The 18,377-nt window shown below is 41.2% G+C and overlaps 1 protein-coding gene across 1 annotated transcript in view; it reads right to left on the bottom strand.

The window, feature by feature from the left end:
- Positions 1 to 1,631: 1,631 nt before the first annotated feature.
- ZNF133 (zinc finger protein 133) overlaps positions 1,632 to 18,377 on the bottom strand; it is a 23,346-nt gene continuing 6,600 nt past the window's right edge. Inside the window, exons 2-4 of the mRNA XM_021700648.1 lie at positions 5,947 to 6,073; positions 5,711 to 5,806; positions 1,632 to 3,553 (exon numbers count right to left, since the gene is read on the bottom strand). Of these exons, the coding sequence (XP_021556323.1) occupies positions 1,806 to 3,553; positions 5,711 to 5,806; positions 5,947 to 6,067 (1,965 nt within the window). The 5' untranslated portion in view covers positions 6,068 to 6,073 and the 3' untranslated portion in view covers positions 1,632 to 1,805. The remainder of the gene's footprint in view (positions 3,554 to 5,710; positions 5,807 to 5,946; positions 6,074 to 18,377) is intronic.

Genomic DNA, 18,377 nt, shown 5'->3' on the forward strand with positions numbered 1-18,377 from the left:
CTTCTATTAAAAAATGGCGAAATAAAAGATATACAGCAGGTACCAGTTCATAGACATTTTGAAATTCAGTGGGGCACAGGCCATCAGTTTCTTAATTAGTGTCCAGTACTGCTCCCTGGCAGTGATTCTCCATTATTTTTATGTCTACACTGAGTTATTCTTCCGAAATAGCCTGTATTTGCAGCTTAGATTTCTCAGCCTGCCTCCCCGTCCATAGAAAAGTAGGGATTTTAGGGCACCTGGGTGGCTCAGTTGGTTAAGCGTCTGCCTTCGGCTCAGGACATGATTCCAGGGTCCTGGGATTGAGCCCCGTGTCGGGCTCCTGGCTTAGCGGGGAGTCTGTTTCTCCCTGTCCCTCTGCCCTGCCCCCTGCTCATGCTCTCTCTCTCAAATAAATAAATAAAAATCTAAAAAAAAAAAAAAAAAGAGAGAGAGAGAGAAGTAGGGATTTTTCTGTCCTTTTCAGACTAGGCTGGTGTTTCTATTACAAACTCATGTTTCCCATGCCTCTTACAGAATTTCATTCCATTAGATAAAACCATGTCTACAGAGCTCTTCAGGGGAAGGCTCTCTCTGGTTTGGGTTGCCAGGGTGTGGTAGGATGACATCTTTACAATTCATAGAAACCTAGCTGAGAGTCTAGGAGCTATACACTTCAATCTTAAGTCTTAAAAAAGGGTTTACAGCTGCATCCTTGAGATGGGTCTTTACCCTAAAGGTCATTTGTTTTGAGCAAAGCCACTTTGGACCAGAACACGGTGAAAGTATGGTTAGGAGTCTTTAAATATGGCTGAATATCTTTAACCTTGAGATTGGAGAATCGCTGAGGGTGTGCAGCTAAGGGACCTTGGACCAGTTCCTGGATGGCTGGCATTGGGGCCTGGGCCTGGGCCTGAGAGCTGAGGAGCATGACTTAAGTTCTAAACCCTGGTATTCCAGGACTGATTTGGGAGAATGGCTTCAAGAGTCTTCTCCCTGTTAATGGAGGACTGAGGAGAGCATGTGGTTAAAGGTCATTATATTATTGGAGTGCCAGTGTGGTGGTGTGGCTGGGGCGTGGTTGGAGATCCTCCATGTTCTTGGTGGTCTGATAGGAATGTGACTGGAGACCCCAGGCTCTGAGATGAAGGAACCGGTTGGTCACAGCTGAAAAACTCCAGGCCTGAGGGACTGGAGTGTTGGGGACAATGTACTGTTGGAGGGGCTCCATGGTGGGAGGACCAGGGACTAAATAAAGCCTGAGAAAAAGCATTTAAGGTGGGTTAGGGAAAGATTCAGCAAAGTAGAGACATTTGAGAGCTAGGAGGAGAGAAGCGAGAAAGGGGGCTGTCACAGAAGTCAAGGGAAAAGGGTAGTTGCAGATTAAAGTGGACCTGCTAGAGGAAGCCATGTTTTCTGGAAGACACCTGGAAGATTCCCTCCCCTCACCTGAAATCCCTGAATACAGTTCCTCGATTTCCCCCCTCTACCAAGGACCAGACTTTCTAGTAAATATTCTAGTGACTCAGTTCCTGTCTTCCAAGGAATTGAATTCTTGTGGAAGAGTGGACTTAGGAGTTCAGGCTATCTGTACCACTCCTTGTCCCCTATCTTTACAGATGAGTGAATGAGGTATATAGTCAAGGTTACCGATTTGTAAAGAAGCAATGTTTATTAGAACAAAAGGCCACAAAACATGAAGACTTAGTGTGGAGAAAGTGAACTAAGTCAAATGTCCTCTGACCACTCCCGGAATGCACTTCTCTACCCCATTTCATGAAAGTGTAACAGTTTTGATGACTTAGTCCGCACCACTACCTTTGCTCTCAAAGACCGTGTAAGAGGTCAGGAGATTGTCCCGCACGGGCCTCAGAGTCAGGCTGGAGTGGAGGTTTGTAGTGGACAGATTTCATCCTCCTGTGTCTGCTGAGGTGGGACTTCTGGCTGAAGCCTTGGCCGCACATCTTGCACACGTAAGGCTTCTCCCCCTGGTGTGTCATCTGATGTAAGAGGAGGTGTGACTTCTGGATAAAGTCTTGGCCACACTCTCTGCACACACACGGCTTCTCTTCTGAATGTACCCGTTTGTGTGTGATTAAAGCTGACTTGTTGCTAAAGCCTAGTCCACACTGTCTGCACATGTAAGCCTTCTCCCTCGAGTGCTTCCTCTTGTGCCTGATGAGACCTGCCTGGTGACTGAAGCCTCGCCCACACTCCCTGCACACGTACGGCTTTTCCCCTGAGTGTGTCCTCTGGTGGGCAACAAGGTTCGACTTCTGGCTGAAGCCTCGCCCGCACTCCTCACACACCATGGGCTTTTCCCCTGAGTGTGTCCTCTGGTGTCTGATGAGATTTGACTGCTGGCTGAAGCCTCGCCCACAATCCTTGCACACGATGGGCTTATCCCCTGAGTGTATGTTCTGGTGTCTGTTGAGGTGTGACTTCAGGCTAAAGCCACGCCCACACACCCCGCACACGTAAGGCTTCTCCCCGGTGTGTGTGCGCCTGTGTGAGATGAGAGTTGAATTCTGGCTAAAGCTGTGCCCACACACTCCACACACGTAAGGCTTCTCTTTGGAGTGTGTCCTCTGGTGGTTGACCAGGGTCGTCCTCTGCCTAAAGCAGCGCCCGCACTCCTTGCAGGCGTAAGGCTTCTCCCCGGAGTGTGTTCTCTGGTGTGAGATGAGGTTCGAGCGGTCACTGAAGCCTAGTCCGCAGTCACCGCACACGATGGTCTTCTCCTCTAAGTGTGTCCTCTGGTGTCTGACGACAGCAGACTTCTGGCTAAAGCCTTTCCCACACTCCCGGCACACGTAGGGCTTCTCCCCCGAGTGTGTTCTCCGGTGTATGATGAGGTTTGACTTCTGACTAAAGCCTCGCCCACACTCACTGCACATATATGGCTTCTCGCCAGAGTGTGTCCTCTCGTGTATGATAAGCGTTGACTTCCGGTTAAATCCGCGGCCGCACTCCCTGCACACAATCGGTTTCTCCCCCGAGTGGGCCTTCTGGTGCCTGGCAAGGCTCTTCTTCAGACTGAAGCCTTTCTCACACACCCCACACACGTACGGCTTCTCCCCGGAGTGAATCCTCTGGTGACTGAGTAGGTTTGTCATCTTGCTGAAGCCCAGTCCACACTCTCTACAGTTGACCGTTCCAAATCCTAAGACTTCTATCCTCTTCAATAGTCTGTCTGCTTCCTCAGGGTTCCCCGTCGGGGCGGGGCTGGACTCTATTTCCACGCCTCTGAGGCCACTCCGGGAGCTGACCGGCTGCCTTTGGGGTGGCCTAGAGAATGCCCCCGAAGTCCTCTTCTTTGTCTTGCCAAACAAAGGCTTGGCGCCTTCTCTCTCTCGACCTTCTGCTTTATCCCTCCAGGGCTCTCGATCAGAGGCCTGTTGCTGCTGCTTCTGGTCCCCTGGGCACGGATCCCCCGGTTCGACAGGAGCCTCTGCACACAGGCATGTGAAGACCCAGGGGGGATGATTACACAGCATGTGCTGCACGTGGTCTTTCTGACTGGAAAAATCCGAAGGGCAGAAAGGACAGAGGTGGAGTTCTGGCTTTGGTTCCGCTGCAGAAGGAAAAGTCGGAGTCAGAACTGAGACGCCATGGGGCAGCCTGAGCAATTCTGCCCAGTCTGCTGGGAGACCCGCTTCCCTGCTCTTCAAAATGCTTAAAACTTGAGAGCTACCCAGTCAAGACTTCCTTTAAATGACGTGCTCTTCCAGCCTCTTCCATTACAACCCAGAAAGCCCCCTCCCAAACCTCTCCCATGTAGCCAGCTATAAAAATCATCCCAGGCAGTTTCAGCTCTTTTATATAGGGCCACTAAGCAACAGTCCTCCCCGGCTCCCGCAACTGTCTCCTCGCCACCACGCACATGACCGAAACCGTGTATCCACAAGTATCTTCTCTGACTGAGAGAGATCTGACCAGAGGACCTGTATGGAAATGTCAGGTCTTTCCCTATTTCCCCCTGAGAACAAAGGGACAGATGGAGAGAACACTCATTCAGAATGGAGAACCCCTAGCTATAGGAAGCAGCATAAAAATGGTTAAAGAGATCGTGTGTGAGATGCCTGGAGTTCCTCTACTCACTAACAAATATTTATTAGAGGATGACTTTGGGCCAGAATTTCTACAAGGCCATAGCGTTTCAGCAATGGATGACACAAACACAGTATAGTCCTCTACTCCCTTAAAGATGTTCCCTCCTGGGGCGCCTGGGTGGCTCAGTCGGTTAAGCGACTGCCTTTGGCTCAGGTCATGATCCTGGAGTCCTGGGATCGAGTCCCACATCGGGCTCCCTGCTCAGCGGGGAGTCTGCTTCTCCCTCTGACCCTCCTCCCTCTCGTGCTCTCTGTCTCTCATTCTCTCTCTTGCAAATAAATAAATAAAATCTTTAAAAAAAAAAAAGATGTTCCCTCCTGGGGTTCCTGACCAGTTTAAGCCCTGTTAATTTCCATAATTAATCTAAATAAAAATCTTCCCAGAAATCAGCATAGAAGCAAAAATTTCTCCGTATAGTACCTTGTGTGTAGAAGATGCTAACATTGAGTGTATTGTTTTATCACAGCTGCTTCTAGCCTTCTGAAGGCAAAAAACGACCAAATAATTTGAGAAACCAGGTTGTGATGGTACTGGACCAACCTGAACACAATTTTCTTGATCAATGAACTGAACTTTTATTTTTTTATTTTTTTAAAGATTTTATTTATCTGTCAGAGAGAAAGAGAGCACAAGCAGGGAGAGGAGCAGAGGGAGAGGGAGAAGCAGACTCCCTGCTGAGCAGGGAGCCTGACGCGGGGCTCGATCCCAGGACCCCGAGATCATGACCTGAGCCAAAGGCAGACGCTTAACCAACTGAGCCATCCAGGCGTTCCAATGAACTGCACTTTTAAAAATCAACTGTATACACACCTATATTCCAGTATTCGATACAGAATGTTACTGTATTTGGAGATGGAGCCTTTAAAGAGGTAATTAAGTTAAACCTTAATTAGGTGGTAATTAAGGTTAAAGGGGTCACAAGGGTAGAGCCCTTATCCGATGTGAGTAGCGTCCTTACAAGAGGAGGCAGAAACAGCAAGGATGCGCACGCGCAGAGAAGAAGCCATGTGAGGACATAAAGAGAAGATGGCCATCTGCAAGCTTGCCTTCTTTCTGTAGCTCGCTGGGTTTTTTCTTACATTCTTGCTCAATCTTTTTAAAAAAAAAGTAACAGAAGTCCACGAGGGGCGCCTGGGTGGCTCAGTGGGTTAAGCATCTCCCTTTGTCTCAGGTCATGATCCCAGGGTCCTGGGATCGAGCCCCGCATTGGGCTCCCTGCTCAGCAGGCAGTTTGCTTCTCCCTCTGCCTGCTGCTCCCCCTGCTTGTGTTCCCTCTCTCTCTCTCGCTTGTTATCTCTCTCTCTCAAATAAATGAAATCTTTAAAAAGAAAGGCAAAAAAAAGAAGCCCATGCCTACAGAAGAGATCTGAGTGAGGGAAAGAGGGCAAACCCAGTGGGAGGAAGAAAGACTTCTAGTGGCAGAAGGAGATGAGAGACACTAGGAGAGCCCTGCCCTCAGGTGAGGATGAAGGTCTAGAAGGGAGGCCATGCCAGGCAACGCCAACCACAGTGCGGGAGGTCAGAACAGCTGCTCTCTAGCACCAGCGCAATGCCTCCTGTCTCCCACGCCGAGCTGCCCGCAGCTCTGTGCTCCGTTTGCCCAGCACTCCCCACTCACCTGGACGGGTGGCTGGTGGGCATGTTCTCTCCTCTCTCCAGGTTTCCTTCCCTTGCTCCAGCTGGGTGATAAGTTTTGGCTTAGAAAACGGAATTCCTGCTCACAGGAAAAGAAAAAACAAGGTGGCTGTAGGTTAGGGGCACAAGGGCCAACTCAGAAAGCAAGATGGCTGCTTCAAGCACAGCCTAAAACGCCCTGCAGCAAGGACGTGAGTCCTTAGAGATTCCAGGGCTTACCCAGTGAGACCAGGTTGCTGTAGTTCTCCAGCATCACCTCCCTGTACAGGGATCTCTGAGCGGGGCTCAGCAGCATCCACTCTTCCTGGCTGAAATCCACAGCCACATCTCTGAATGCCATGTGTGCCTGTAACAGAAAACACAGCTCTGCTCACTGAGGAGCCAGCCTTGCCCACGACTCAGGCTGAGGGGAAGGGAGGATGCTGCCCGATGGGAGACGGGTGAGCTACCGAGATTCTGTCTTGGGGGCACCTTGTGCTCAGTCAGTTAAGCCTCTGACCCGATTTCAGCTCAGGTCATGATCTCAAAGTCATAAGATCGAGCCCCGTGTCAGGCTCCTCACTCAGCAGGGAGTCTGCTTGAGATTCTCTCTCCCTCTCCTTCTGCCTCTTCCTCTGCTTGTGCTCTCTCTCTCTGTGTCTCTCTCTCTGAAATAAATAAATAAATCTTAGGGGCACCCGCTCATCAGTTAAGTGTCCGACTCCTGATTTCAGTCATGAGATCGAGCCCCATGTCAGACTCTACTGGGCATGGAGCCTGCTTGGGATTCTCTCTCTCCCCCTCTCTCTGTCCCTCCCCCAACTCGTGTGTGTCCGTGCGCACTCTCTCTCTCTCTCAAAATAAAATAAACAAATCTTTAAAAATAAATAAATAATCTAAAAAAAAAATATTCTGCCTTTCATTGTGACCCTGATGCCATGTGTTCCAAGACCTTTAAACCTCTGTTGCTATCCAGCCAACAACACCTGTGAATCTACATTCAAGATCTTGGCTCGGCTGTGTGGAGAATATGTGCAAAAAAGAGTCCCTAACTTTTAGGAACTTTAAATCTAGGCAGATAGAAGAGCAAACAATAAATAAAAATTAAACAAAAGTAAAAATGTAACAGACTTTGAATTTTAAGAATTTAAAAAATTAAGTAATATTACCAATCATGTTAGTATTGAAGCATCTGAATGACTAAAGTTCATACAATTCAATAATGGCACAGCCTAACTATAACTCAGTCCTTTCCCTAAACGCCATGGTCCTTTGGCCTCCTTGGGTCTGAGAGGCACAAGTGGGGCATAGTGAGGAGCATGGACTTGAACGTACTGCCTGGGTTTGGGGTCCACCTCTGTGGTCAACTAGTGAAATGTAGATAATAGTATATTAAATTTATGGCCCCACACTGTGGATGCTCAGGGTGGACCTTCTTGGCCACTCAACCTTCAAATTCATCTCTATATTCATTCTCACCCCCCTGCCCAGTTTTACTCATCTCCTTAACTCTATTTCAAAATGGTGGGCACAGTGAAATACGGACATCAGGAAAAGGGTCCTGAGGCAGCCCCAAGAACGTCTCTTAAAGGATGGGCAGGAGTGAGGAGAAGAGGGCAGTGTTAGGTATTCCAGATGAAGCATGTGGGGAGTGGAGAAGACGACACTGTGAGCAAAGGAAGAGAGGAAGCCACCATGTGGACAGGGAGGACAACCCAGGAGGAATAAAAGGTAGAATACAGAAGAGGTGGAATGTAGCAGCCTATAGATTTTTAATTTTATTGTAAAATATACCTAACAAATATTCTACTATTTTTACCATTTTAAGTGTACATTTCAGTAGGATTAAGTACATTCACATAGTTGTACAACCATCACGGCTATCCATCTCCAGGACTTGTTCATCATCCCATGCTGAAACTGTAACCATTAAATAATAACCCCTCCTCCTCCCAAACCCTGGTAACTACCATTTTGGTTTCCATCTCTACATATGTGGTTATTCTACTTACTGCAACTTAAGTGGACTTACACAATATCTGTCCTTTTGTGTCTGGCTAATTTCAAGGTTCATTCCTTTGGAAGCATGAACTCAGAATTTCCTCTCTTTTCAAGACTAAAAAATATTTGATTTTATGTATATACCATTCATCCATTGATGGACATCTGGTTTGTATTCACTGTGAATAATACTACCTCACAAATTGGTGTATAGTGATCTGTTTGAGTCCCTGGCTTTCAATTATCTGGGGGTATATACTCAGAAGTAGAATTACAAGAGCAAATGGGAATGTCATATTAATTTTTTTCAGGAATCACTGTGTTCCATAGCAACTGCATCATTTCACAACTCCACTAGCAATGCAGAGGGGTTCTAATTTCTCCACATCCTCACCAATACTTGTTGCTTTCTGTTTTATTTTTGTTGTTGTTTTTATAACAGCCATCAGATGAGTGTAAAATGGTATCTCACTGTGGACTTAGACTGCATTTCCCTAATGATTAGTGATGATGATCATCTTTTCACATGCCTATTTGCCATTTATATAACTTATTTGCAAAATATCTATTCAAATTCTTTTCTTTGCCCATTCTTGAATTGGGGTGTTTGTATTTTTGGTGGGTTACAGTTTTTTATATATTCTGACTGTTAATCACTTATCAGATCATTTATCAGATAAGTGATTTGCAAATATATTTGCAGAGGGGTTATAAATTCTGATGAAGACCAATTTATCTATTTCTTCTTTTGTTGCCTGGGCTTTTGGTGTAATATCCAAGAACTCATCACTAAACCCAATTTCATGAAGCTTTCCCCTGTTTTTTTCCTAAGAGTTTTATAGTTTTAGTTCCTTCTGCTTAGGTTTTCAATCCATTTTGAGTTCATTTTTCTATATGGTGTGAGGTTAAGGGTCCAACTACATTCTTTTGCATGTAGGCATACAGTTTCCTAGCACAATCTATTAAATAGACTGTCCTTTCCACATTGAATGGTCTTGGTACTCTTGTCCAAAATCATTTAACCATATACATGAGGGTTATTTCTGGGCTCTGTGTTCTATTCCATTAGTCTGTAATTCCGTCTTTATCCCAGTACCAAACAGCTTGGATGACTGTAACTTTGTAGTAAATTTTGAAATCAAGAACTGTGAGCCCTTCATGTTTGTTCTTTTTCAAGATTGTTTTGGCTATTCAGAGTCCCTTGAGATTTCATATGAATTTTAAGGTCAAGTTTTTGATTTCTTTTTTTTTTTAAGTTTTCTATTTCTGAAGAAAAGAAGAAAAAGCCATTGAGATTTTTGTAGAGATCACACTGAATCGACTTCAGTACTGTTGTCATCTTAGCAATATTAAAATTTCCATCCATGAACATGGTGTCTTTCCATTTCTTTAATTATTTCAGGAAGGTTTTGTATTTTTCAATGTACAAGTCTTTTGCCTTCTTAAGTTTTTTTTAAGTATTTTATTCTTTTTGATGCTATTGGAAGTACAATTGTTTTCTTAATTTCTTTTTCAGATTGTTCATTGTTAGTGTGTAGAAATGCAGCTGACTTTTGTGTGTTAATTTTGTATCCTGCTGTTTTGTTGAATTTGTATATTAGTTCTAACAGGTTTTTTGTGTGTGTCTGGAATCTTTTCTACATATACACAGTCATGTCATCTGCTAACTGATAATTTTACTTCTTCCTTTCTAATTTAGATACTTTTTTTTTACTTTTCTTTCCTACTTACTCTGGCTAGAACTTCTAATACTGTGTTCAAAAGAAGTGGCAGAAGTGGGTATATGTGTCATATCTGATCTTTGATCTTACAGAAAAATCTTTTAGTCTTCGACCATGGAGTATGTTAACTGTGAATTTTTCATATACTGTGTTTTTCATATACATGAGCTATTCCTAGCTTATTGAGTGTTTTTATCATAAAAGAGTGCTGGATTTTATCAATACTTCCTGCATCAGTTGAGATGACCATGGGGGTTTTTGCTCTTCATCTGTTAATGTGGTATATTTATTGATGTTTACAGGTTGAACCATCCTAGCATTCTAGGACTAGACTTAGTCAGTGGGATTCTTTTAATATGCTGTATAATTCTATACAGTGTATAGAATTCTTTTACTAGTGTAGAAAAGTATATAATTCTAATATACTGAATTTGGTTTGCTAGTATTATGTTGAGAATTTTTGCACCAGTACTCAAAGAGATCTTGGCCTGTAATTTTCTTTACTGGTTTTGTATCAAGGTTTGTCTGATTTTGGTATCAAGGTGATGCTGGCCTCACAGAATTAGCTAGGCAATGTTCCTTCTTCATGTTGGGGGGGGGGAGAAAATGTTTGAGAATTGGTGTTTTTCTTTAAATGCATTATAAAATTCACCAGTGAAGGCATCAGTCCAGGGCTGTTCTTTGTTGGGAGCTTTTGATTACTGATTTAATCTCCTTACTAGTCTATCAAGACTTTCTTTTTTTCTTTTTTTTAAAGACTTTCTATTTCTTAATGATTCTGTCCTGGGGTTTTCTGTTTCTAAGAAGCTGTCCATTTCATCTAGGCCATCCAGTTTGCTGGGGTACAACAGTTTATAACAGTCTCATATAACCCCCCGTATTTCTGTAGAATCAGTAGTAATGCCCCACTTCATTTCTGATTTTAGTAATCTGAGCTTTCTTGTTTTCTCAGTCAAGCTAGCTAAAGGTTTTGTCAATTTTGATAAGCTTTTCGAAGAAATAATTTTTGGTTTTATTTATTTTTCTCTATTATTTTTCTATTCTCTATTTAACCCTGTTCTAATCTTGACTCTTTTCTTCCTCTGCTACCTTGGGTTTAGTTTGTTCTTTTTCTAGACTCTTAAGTTGTAAAATTATGTTGTTTCCTGGAGATCTTTTTTTCTTTTTTTTTTTTTTAAGAGAAGGAGGGAGAGGGGAAGAGAGAGAGAATATCTTAAGCAGGCTCCATGACCAGCACAGAGTCTGATGTGGGGCTTGATCTCACAACCCTGAGATCATGACCTGAGCCGAAATCAAGAGTCGGACACTTAACCAACTGAGCCACCCAGGCACCCCTTCATATCCTTTTGTGTACATTCTGTATCTATTTTCATTAGAGTTATCACAGTGATTAAATTTAACATCCTAAAGTTATAACCCCCTAATATGAATTGATATCAGCTTAACTTCAATAGCATACACAATTCTATATACCTCTATCCTCACCTCTTGTCAGTTATTAAAGTTATAAAATTACACCTCTATGCATTGTGTCCAAAAATATAGACTCATAATTGTGTTTTAAGGCATTAATCTCTTAAATCATGCAGAAAACAAAAAGTGTAGTAAACCAAAGTGACAATAACACTAGCTTATATAACTGCCAATTTATTTACCTGTAGAACTTTATTTCTTCCTATAGCAGCAAGTAACTGTCTAGTATCATTTCATTGCACCCTCAAAGACTCCCATTAGTATTTCTTGCAAGGCAAGTCTGGTGGCTGCAAACTATATGACTTTTTCTTTTTCTGGGAATGTCTTGATTTCTCCCTTACTTTTGAAGGACAGTTTTTGCTAGATATAGAATTCCCGGTTGACAATTTTTTCTTTCAGCATGGAATATACCAACCCATTGTCTTATGGCTTCCAAAGTTACTGATTAGAAATCTGCTGATAGATTTTAGAGGACCCTCTGTATGTGACAAGTTGCTTCTCTCTTGCTGTTTTCAAGATTCTATGTTGCCTTTGGCTTTCAAGTGTTTGGTTACACTGAATTGTGGTGTGGTTCTCTTTGACACTTTATCCTACTTGGAGTTTGTTGAGCTTCTTATTTGCTTTTTATGTCTTCTGTCTCTTTATTTCTATTTCCATTTTGTCCTAAAATAATCTTCTTGATTTTGTTCATGTCTTCCTTTAGCTAAGAGAATCTTTAAGACATCGGTTTTAAAGTCTTTGTCCAGTAAGTCCCACCATCTGGCCTTTATCAGGGATAGTTTTTAATGATTTATTTTTTTCCTCTGAATGGACTATATTGTCCTGTTTCTTTGTATGCCTCCTGATTTTTTGTGGAAAATTGGATATCTGAATCTTATAATATGACAACTCTAGAACTCAGACTCCCTAGTATCTACTGGGTTTTAAAATTATTGTAGGCTATCTGTGCTAGGATTCAGCCTGTGGTGTAAACTTAGGTTTTTCTTGAGTCTTTCTTATGCTTTTCTGATTCTGTGCCTTTCCATGGGCATGCATGGTAACTTTCTAAATCCCCTATACATGCAGTTGTTTTGGATGTTCCATCCTGAAATGTCTGACGAAAAAGGCAAAAAGGGAAAAAATAAAGGGGAAGAAATTTCCCAGGATTTGGTTCTTTAAATCTCCTACTTCAGCCAGTGGGGGTTGTAACAATGTAGTGCCCATTTCTGTAATGAGAAGCAGCAATCAGGAATCAGAATACAGATCCTCAGTATTTGAAGGACAAGGTCCTTACTGCCCACCCTGGCCTCCGCAAGCTGTGTGCAAACTGCTTCAGGAACACATGCATGGCTTTCTGCCATGGGGGAGGGGGATGGGTGATGGGTACTGCACTAAGAGCTGAAACTGACTGTTCCAAACTTTCCCTTGGAAGCTGCAAGCATTCAACTAGACTCCAGAGTTCCAAAATAGTTACATCAGACAGATTTTGCCAATAAAATTGTTGCCTATGTGGGGAGACAGATTCCTGGTGCTTCCTACTTCATTATTTTCCCTGATATCACTCTCAGCTTATAAAAGTTTTAAAGCTGAACAAAGGAATGTAGACTCTCTCCTGTCCTGTAGAACTGTGTGTTGTTCAGGGTGAGCCACTTGGTGAGTGACTTAAATCATAGGTGGAACAGGCTTCAGATAAGGTAAATCACACCTCCAAGACTAATGCTAGACTCTGCCAGGTACCAACAAGGCAGCCAGAATAAGAAAATGAGTCTATCCTGAGACAGCCAGTGTGGAAATACAGAAAACACTCACCATTACCCTGGCTTTCCGGGACCCTGAGGCCATTTTCCCTGGTATCCCTAAAGAAGGATATCTCAGAAGGCAGATCTGGGTAAGGAAAACAGAAATGAAAGGGTGTCAGGTAGAAATGCTCTCCCCATGAGTGAGGCAGGATCTGCCTCAGTTGGGGGACAGGTGGCATGATGTTACCAGGCTGATTCTCAACTAGGGCCCTGGAAAAAGGTCCAGAAAGCCAGGCCTTCAACAGGTTCAGTTCCAAACTCTCCTGATCACAAGTTAAATGTAAAAGGACATTTTTGAGGCCATTCACTTGGAAGTAGATAATGTTAAATGCAGCATTACGAATTTGAGGGGTTGTGAAAATGGTATTCTGGTTGTTTTTCAAAGATACATATTGAAGTATTTATGAATGGAAATGATTAAAAACATTTCAGAAAAAATGAGATAAAAACATGAAACAAGATTGCAACATGGTGATGACTGTTAAAGTTGGGGCTTTATTATACTATTCTTGCTGCTTTTGAACATGTCTGGAATTCTTCCATTAATAAAAATTATTTTAAAATTCTTAACCAGCAAAAAAACTTATGCAATATGGCAAAATGTTAAGAAGCGTTAAATCAAGATGATGTATGTAAGGATGGTCATTATGCTGTTGTCTCTTTTATATTTGAGAATTTTCATTACAAAAGTAAGAAGTATACAGTTTTTTCAATGGATAGCCAGGACAGAAAAAACACTGTGTTGAGAACAAAACTAGTGGAATCCAAAGCAATAACCAAGGATAGAAACTGGCAAGAATGAATTATCAATTTTAAATAATAAACTATGACAACTCAGATTAAATAAATAAATATTATGGATATTTCGATGAAGTATTAGGGAAGAAATGAAATAAAATGGCAAATCATTCATAGGGAAGTCAAAAGACATTTTTCAAGAAATTTATTCTTGTGGTTTAATTTCATTTGATGTAATTATACATGGAATTAACATCTCTATTAGCGTTAGAAAGAATCCTGAGGGCACTGCCCAGTTCAAGTGGCACAGGAGGAACAGATCAATAGTCTGTGGCTTCCAGACTTTCTGGAAACAGCATGGCAAAATCCTAGAAAAGTGGGAGCAACTAGGGATGGAGCCTCAACTAAACTATAAAGTTTAGTTCTCTTTCTGGACTTTGCCCCAGGCCCACATCTGGGTAACTGCTGTTAACTATTTCATTAGTGCTCTTTATCATTTTGTCTCATCATTTTCATTTGTATTTGGGTATATGTGTAAACAATGTTACTTTCCCATAAATAAAAACCATCTGTATTCTGACTTATTTGCATTTAATATCTTGGGGCTATGTGTACACCAGTACTCACAGACCTAACTCCATTGTTTTTATTTAAAAAAAAATTTTTTTTAACTCCATTCTTTTTAATAATTGTTATACTTTGTCCAACAGCAGACCACATTTTCTTTAACAAAGTATTCTTCTGTCAATGGACAGGCTGTCGTATTTATCACCGAAAGGTTATAAGCAATACCTTTTTGCAAACATGTCAGTCTTTCGGTATGAGTGCTAACAGAGTGGAATTACTGGGCTTAATTTTGAACATGTGCTTACACTGCCAAATTGCCCTCCAAAGGCTGACCAACTCACAATGTCAATGACCACATATTAGTGTGCCCCTTTCCACACTTTGGAAATACTTGATTCATCCAAGGGATTCTTCAAGTAAGAAGCCTATAGGAAACAAGTTTTACATATGCAAGAGCTTGGGGAATTCTATAGCCTTGAGCTCTTTGTGAGAAGCTCTTCGTGAGGAATCTACTGGAAGATGAATATTAAACATAGTAAGACAGGAAAGGGAAACTAGGTAAAGAACTGATGGTGAGCATCTAATATACATAATTGTAGATCTAGCACTACACAGTGGGTAAGAGAGCAGGGAAGAAAAATATATACTAATGGTATATGGCATGTGTTCTGATAAAGTAGAAATGCCACTAAAATGGGAGGAGAGACAAGGGAAGGGGAAAGTAGAAAAGGTTTACTGAATGTTGCATTAGGTGGGAGTTGGAGGGAAAACACAAATGAAGTCACAGAATTTCTAAAAATAATAATGAAAACACTGTGGATGTGTGGGATTCATTTAAAACAGTGAGCAAGGGAAATGTACAACTTTAATATTTTAATAAAGATAAGAACAGAAATTAATGAACAGAAAAAAGTGTAATAAGTGAAATCCTAATTTCTTAAAAATTTAGTGAAATAAACACAGCTATCTTAAGAAAAGAGAAAACATAAATATTGAAAATAAGAAACCACAAAGGGAAAATGCCAGTTTTTTGAACTGTCAATGTATTGGGTTTAAAACAACCCCAACAACAACAACAAAAGCCCAACTAATTGTTTTCACTTGCTTTCTACTCCAGAAAGTAGGAAAAAAACAAAAACTGAGAAAAAGAGAAGAAAATGTTTTTTAAAAGAACAAGAAAGAGTAAATTAAAAACCAGCAGCATTAGATTGTGATACTGAGAAGAGCTTGTACCAAACTAACCCTTTTACTAATAACTATACACCCTAATCAAAACATAAACAAAGAAAACTGAAGATACCGCAACCAAAAGCAGCGTGAAACCGGAGGGGGTACAACCCTTGAAAGAAGGGATGCATACTGGGTGAGACCTGTATTTAACTCATTTTTCACCTGAGGGCACTGCCCAGTTCAAGTGGCACAGGAGGAACAGATCAATAGTCTGTGGCTTCCAGACTTTCTGGAAACAGCATGGCAAAATCCTAGAGAAGTGGGAGCAACTAGGGATGGAGCCTCAAATCTACACACAAGCACCTCCTAAAGTTGGTTGAATACTTTGGCTGAATGCAGAAGGCAAGAAACAAAGAGCTCAAGTGGCTAACAATGGATGGAAGGTGAATGGAGCTGTGCAGGTTTCTGCTACTGTTCACAAGTGAGACTGAGTTTAGAGCTTGAGTCCAATCAAGTCAAAGATTGCTAAATACCTTAGATAAGCTTCTACTGAAACACAGGTCATTTACACAAAACATATATCCTTTCAGCATACCTGGACAGAGGATATTCTAACTTCAAATTACCTGTGAATAAATTACCTATAAAAAAAAAGCAAAAAATAAAAAAAATCTTTAAAAAAAGCATAAAACACGAAACCAGTGAGCTATCTCGTTTACTTTCAACAGTAAGCCATCAGAGAGAAGAGCAGCTCAGGGGGGGAAAACTACATGAAAGAGAGAAGAGAGGCATTAACAGCAGATTTAAAGTTGATAGAAGGGGCGCCTGGGTGGCTCAGTTGTTAAGCGTCTACCTTTGGCTCAGGTCATGATCCCAGGGTCCTGGGATCCAGCCCCGCATCGAGCCCCGCATCGAGCCCCGCATCGGGTTCCCTGCGCCACGGAAGCCTGCTTCTCCCTCTCCCACTCCCTCTGCTTGTGTTCCCTCTCTCTGTCTCTCTCTGTCAAATAAATAAAATCTTTAAAAAAAATAAAATAAAAAAAATAAAGTTGATAGAAAACAACCATCAGAAAAGAAAAATTACCATGCATGAGAAAATGCTGAAAATGGGTACTGATAGGTCAGAATACTTACTACAGGGATGGGACTTAAAAGCTTAGGCAGAATGAACACATGATGTCTTGGAAAGGGGAAGCTCCAAGGGAAAAGGGGATTACAAGCAAGAAAAAGGCACCTCTTGGAAACTCCAAGGTAAAGAGAAAAATAAGCAAGGGGGAAATACAGGGTCCTGCAAAAGAGAAGAGAATTAAAAAAAGAAGAACACACAATCTCTCCTCCTGCTGCAATCCAGCAAAGAAATCATACTAGTTACACTAACAGAAGAGTTTCCCTTCAAAAACACAAGAATCTGACAGTTGTTTACAAAAATGCAGATGTGCAGTCCTCCTCTATAGAAAACCAAAACAGAAAATGAGAATCCAAAGTTCAGCTAAAAAAATTCTACCAAAAAAAAAAAAAAAGGAAAGGAAAGAAAAAAATAGTGACAGAGAAAAAGAATAACAAAACACTACAAGCTGAATTCAATATCCTCAAACGTTTGGGCATAAGAGAAATCATCTTGAATCAAAAATTCAAATTTGTAACTATCTTGAGGAAATAGTCTTAAATTTATTGTGATAATCATTTCCCAGCATATACATGTATCAAATCATTATGTTGCACACCTTAAACTAATACAATGTTACATGTCAATTATATTTCAGCAAATCTGGAAACAAAACTCAAAAGCTAAGAACAGAAATGGGCAAAAAAATAAAATAAGTGTTGACTGAAGTTCAGAGAGAAATGAAATTAAGTTACAAGACAGCAAAGTATAGACTGAAATGAAAACAGGATGGGCGTTGAAGTGTAGCAGGAAAACCACTTGAGAGAATAAAAATGAAACAAAAGACCGGCTAGAGAGAAAGTGGTTGAAATGGAAATCAGACAATAAAGGGAATATCACCCATATAATTGTAGTTCCTGAAGAAAACAAACAAACAAACAAACAAACAAAAGGAAACAATATTTAAAACTACAGTCCAAGAAAACTTCAAGAATAGAATCTAAATATGAAAGGACCTACAGAGTACCAGGGAAGTTCACTCACAACTACCCACTTTAAGATATCTACTAGAAAAGCTATCAGGCCTTTAAGAACACGAATCCTAAGGGATCTTAGGCAAAAAATATACCAGACTTTCATCAGAATTATCAAAATCATCATTCAACCATCTTGCACTGCTCAGAATATAAAATGGTGCAGCCACAATGGAGAACAGTATAGTGGTTGCTCAAAAAATTAAAAATAGAATTATCATATAATCTACCAATCCCACTTCTGGGGATATTCCAAAAGAATTGAAAGCAGGGACTGGAACAGATATTTGTACACTTATGTTTATAGCCATATTCATAATAGCTAAAACATGGAAACAACCCAACGTCCATTAACAGATGAGTGGATAAACAAAATCACACACACACACACACAGATAAAAAAGGGAAATCCTGACACATGGTACAACATAGTTTAACCTTGAAGACATCAGACTAAGTGAAATAAATGAGACACAAAAAGACACATATTGTATGATTTGACATACCTGAGGTAATTAGAGTAATTAAATTCACATGGACAGAAGTAGAAGGATGGTTGAGAGGGGCTCAGGCGAAGGGGAAATAGGGAGTTATTACTTAATGGGTACAGAGTTTCAGTTTGGAAAGATGAAAAAAGTCTGGAGATGGAGAGTGGGGTGGTTGTACAATAATGTGAACATACTTAATGCTGCTGAACTATACACTTAAAATGGTTAAAATGGTAAATTTTGTGTTATATGTATTTTACCACATTAAAAAAATGTATGAAAAAAAAGTCATCCAAAGCAGCAGAGCTACATTTACCAGAAACTTAAAGGAAAGACATTATGAGCCAGAGATTTCATATTCATCCAAGGGATTCTTCAAGTAAGAAGCCTATAGGAAACCATTTTACACATGCAAGAGCTTGGGGAATTCTGTAGCCATAAGCTCTTTGTGAGAAGCTCTTCGTGAGGAATCTACTGGAAGATGAATATTAAACATAGTAAGACAGGAAAGGGAAACTAGGTAAAGAACTGATGGTGAGCATCTAATACACATAATTGTAGATCTAGCACTACACAGTGGGTAAGAGAGCAGGGAA

This window comes from Neomonachus schauinslandi, chromosome 10 (genome assembly GCF_002201575.2).
Source record: "Neomonachus schauinslandi chromosome 10, ASM220157v2, whole genome shotgun sequence".
NCBI lineage: Eukaryota > Metazoa > Chordata > Mammalia > Carnivora > Phocidae > Neomonachus > Neomonachus schauinslandi.